Genomic DNA, 4,258 nt, shown 5'->3' with positions numbered 1-4,258 from the left:
CAGGGAAGAAGTGGATCAATGAAACACTGTGTGTATGGGGGGCTGGGGAGCGGAGGCAGCAATTTGGGTCCTGGGCCCCAATTCTCAGCCTGCTGGACTAGAATCTGAGGATGGCCTGGGCTGGGGGCCGTGTGGCCTGGTGGGGTGAGCTGGCCCAGCCCCTGCCTGGGCGGTAGGGTGTCCATGGGCCTGCACTGGCGGGGAGGGGGGCAGTCTGGGCCCAGACTTCGGTGCTGTCTGGAGGTGGGGCAGGGCCTGGCTTCTTACAAGAAGGCGCCCAGGCTGGCCCAGTCATGCAGGTCAGAGGCCAGTGTGGCATCCCCGGCCTCAAAGAGGGGCTCGGGGGGCAGGGAGCTACGGGTGCTCTCGTCCCAGGGGTGCTCCAGGAAGGATGTGGCCAGGAAGGTCTCATCAAAGTCCAGGCTGTCGGTAGCCTGCTCCGCTGGAGGCCCCCAGGTAACAGGGCAGTCGATGTGGTGGCCATGGATGGTGAGGTCCACGTCCCCGTGTGAGGCAGGGCTCAGCGGCGGGATCAGCTCCGAGGTCTCCAGCGTGCCCAGCTCCCCGTCCAGCGTGCCAGCGTCCAAGATGGCCTCCCAGTCAAAGTTGCCCTTGAGGGGTTCCAGCTCACCCTGCTCCTCCTGGGTCAGCAGCAGGGGGCTGGAGGGCCGCGGGACCTTGGCCTCCTGCTTGGGCAGCGGCTGTTGACGCTTACGCCCCAGCCTGCCCTCGCCAGCACCCCAGCCCGCTTCCCCAGTGGCCTCCTCGAACTCCCGCAGCAGCTGCTGGGCCTCGGTGCTCACGGTCAGTGGCCCGGCCCATGGGGCGGCGCTGGGCTCTGGCGCGGCCTGGCGGGCAAAGGCCGGGTGGATGTGGACTGGGGGCAGCCGCCGCTTCTTCAAGGCCCCACTCAGCAGCCGCTCGGCGTACTGGGGGTCGATGCGCCAGAAGCCCCCCTTGCCTGGCTCGTCCTTCTCCCGAGGCACCTTGATGAAGCCCTTCTTCAGGGACAGGTTGTGGCGGATGGAGTTCTGGACACAGGGAGGTAGGAGAGAAGGAAGACAGCTGGGAGAGTGGGTGGGGTCAGTGATGGGGGGCTCCTAGCGCCACTGCCAGTCCCACCACCACCTTCTCTCCGATGGGGGCAGGGGAGACAGAGGCGCTGCTCCGAGCGGGAAGCTCTGGGACACCAGCCACGGGGCACCAGGAGCTGGGAGTGCTGTCGGGGGCTTTTGTTCCCTTTGGCCAGGATATCTGCCTGCTCGGTCATACGAGCCCTGAGCCGCAGGGTGGCTCTCAGTGCCAGCCTGTCCTGCCCTCCCTCCCTTACCCCGCTGCTTGCGGCCTCTGGTCAAAGGCCTTGGCTCCCCCAGGTCCTGGACGGCCATCTCCCTCTGCCCGGGCCTGGCTGGCCTTCTCTGTTTGTGAAATGAGTGAGTGGGTGTGAGGGTGTGTGTCTGTGGGGGGGGGGATGAAGTGTGGGAGGATCTGATGACTTTCCTTGTTTCTAGAGCCGGCTGCTGGCCTGGGCCCTCACCCACCATGTCCCCCTCCTCCCACCCCAGGCTCTGAGGCCTCAGTTGATTATTACCCAGCCAAGAGCATAGCGCTCATTCCTGGGGCCTCTCAGGCTTGGGGTAGGGTGGGGGGTAGTGGAGGGTCTCTGCTTTCTCACCAAGGTTACAAATGGTACCTGCCCCAGGGTCAGGGCCCAAGCAATCGTGGACTAGCTGTGATCACAGGAACTCTGATCCTGTGACCTGTGCCACAGGGAAGGATCTGTGCATCCTCAGGGTCTCTGTCCCCACGTAGCCCCTGATCCTGATGGTCGAAGAGGCTCAGGGCCTTGAGGGCCCAGCCTGAATCACCATCCTGCCTTGTTCACGCCTGGGTGCACAGTCCAAACCACGCTGGGGCACAGGGGTCTGGGGCCTGGTGGGTGGGGCCGGCAGGTGAGTAGTGCCCCCTGGCAAGACTGGGAGGTTTACATGGTGGTCTGGGCCCCTTGGCTGCTCTGTGCCAGGTTCCGGAGACTTGGAACATGAAGCCAGTGTGGGAGGAAAGAGCCCCTGTGGAAAGCACGTGGCTGAGGTAATTGTCCCCCCAGGGAGGTTGATGAGAAGAGGGGGAGGAGTGTAGGCAGGAAACTAGGGAGGGCTTGGGGTGGGGGCTGGCACAGCAGCTTTCGGAAGGCCCCGTAGCCCTTCCACTGGGACACAGATGGCCTTCACACCCTGCAGCACGCCCCTCTCCCCTCCCAGAGCCCCTCCAGCCAACTGAAAGCAGGCGGGATGCAGAGTCTGGCAGGAACGATGCTCTGCCTCCAGTCAGGCCCTGACAAACTGACCTTGAGGAGGGTAGTGTCAAGGAATTCCAGGACTTGGGACAAAAATGTGTCCCTCAGTCCATCAACCTACCCTGGGGGGCTGTGTCCACGCATAGTTCAGCCCTGGTCTTTGGGCTGAGCCTGCCGGACGAGTCACAAGTTCTTTCCACTTGAACCTCTATGTCGGCACCCCTGCAGCCCTCTGAACATCCTCCCTCCTCCATCTCTGAAGTCAAAGGGGCAGCAGTCCAAGCACTGGGCTCCCTTGAGGTCCTTCCTGGACGGCCTTCCTCTCTCGGGGCCCTGGCCGTACCGCGCCTACTTGGCCTGCGGATCTGGGATGTGAGTCCAGTCCGCGCGGGCATGGGGAGGGAGGGAGGGAGTGCCTCCCTACCTGCCAGGTGGGATCAGCGTGGCGGAAGTAACAGAAGTTGTCCGTGATCCACTTGTAGATGGCCGACAGGGTGATCTTGGTGGCCTTGCTGGCCTGCATGGCCATGCAGATGAGCGTGGCATACGAGTAGGGCGGCTTCACGTGCGGGTTGGTGGCGTAGTCCACGTCGTCGGGAGGCGAGGCCTGCAGCCCCGAGGGGGCGCTCCGCGGCGTGCAGGAGGACGTGGGCTTGCCGGGTGTGTGCGGCTGCCCCAGGCAGGCGGGGTCCGCCGCCAGGGGAGACCCCGGCTCGGCCGAGCCTGCCAGCTCGTGGGAGCCGTGGGGGTCGGTGTCCCCCGAAGGCAGGGCGGGGAGCTCGGCGTTGAGAATGGAGAATTCCTGCAGCCACTGCAGGCTGGTCAGGCTGTCATTCAGGGCGTTGGACTCCTCCAGGCCGCCTTCCGGTCCGGCCTCCTCCGCTGCCCCTGCTCCCGAGACGTGTAGCCAGCTCTCCGCCATATCTGCGGCGACTCTCCGAGGGGGCTGTCAACATCCACGAGCCGAGCCGAGGGTGGCCGCCGAGCTCTCCGGCCCGCTGACTCCCGCGGCTTCAGTTACGCAGCCTCCCGGAAGCGGGCTTCCATCCCGCGATCCGGGGGTAGCCTCCTCCAAACGGAATGTGGTGCCTGCGGGGACCAGAGCGGGAACTGAGCCCTCTTTCCCCACCCCCGAGGGGAGAGTGTGGGCGAGGGGGGAGGCTCTTACTAAAATCCTTCCTGCAGCTGGGGAGGATCTTTTACTGCCGACGTCTGGGAAACAGAAGGTGTGCCCGGGAGTCCGACCCACACGGGGTTCGCCTCGCTCTTTTCCTCTTGGATCTTTTAGAGGAGACTTAATTAGCCCAACGAGGGAATAGTGTAGGGGCATGCGAGGCCACCCGTTTCTCCCTCAAAGCGGGGAATTAACCCCCCTCTCTCCGTCCACAACCAATGGAAATGGGGCGAGAGAGTCCAGGAGGGCAGTACGACGGGTCGGGGGGCGGGGGAGGTCGTCTGATCTTTGAAAAGGGATATTAGGATGGGGCTCAAGGGGAAGGAAGGAAACAATACAGAGAGTTATAAGGGGGCGGGAAGTGAGTGTCCCCCAAACGCCTCTGATGTCAGTCCCCGGGCCCACCACTTCCGTCGGGGACGGATGGGAGAGCGGGCTGGTACTGACGCCCTCCCTTCCCACGGCCTGCAGCCCTCCCCGTCCCTTACCTGGCTCAGAGCGCAGCCCGGGCCAAAGGAAGCTTCTCAAAGAAATTCCTCCCACCGCCCACCCTCACCGCGGCTCTCTGCTCCCAGCTCGAGGGCCCAGCCAGCAATCCTCGTCGCCACTCACGCCCGACGGCGCCTCTCTGAAAGCCAGCGGCCGGGGACCGGCACTCAGTAGCCGCTCGCAAGGCGTCTCCTGCTGCCGTGGCGACGCCCCGCCCATATAAACAGCTTCCGCTTCTGCCATTGGCCAGGGCATCTCCAAAGAGACCGCGGGCTCTTAACGGCTCTCTCACGCGGTAA

General features: G+C 64.5%; 1 protein-coding gene across 1 annotated transcript; it reads right to left on the bottom strand.

The window, feature by feature from the left end:
• Positions 1-263: 263 nt before the first annotated feature.
• LOC309793696 (forkhead box protein J1-like) lies at positions 264-3,218 on the bottom strand (the record flags this gene model as incomplete). The annotated part of the gene is made up of 2 exons (XM_082604387.1): positions 264-1,031; positions 2,721-3,218. 2 exons carry the CDS (start codon positions 3,216-3,218, stop codon positions 264-266), a joined length of 1,266 nt encoding a protein of 421 aa, XP_082460513.1.
• Between the last annotated feature and the right edge of the window lie 1,040 nt (positions 3,219-4,258).

This window comes from Mesoplodon mirus, assembly GCF_964341445.2.
Source record: "Mesoplodon mirus genome assembly, chromosome: 18".
Classification (NCBI taxonomy): domain Eukaryota; kingdom Metazoa; phylum Chordata; class Mammalia; order Artiodactyla; family Ziphiidae; genus Mesoplodon; species Mesoplodon mirus.
This window is presented reverse-complemented; position numbering and strand designations above follow the sequence as displayed.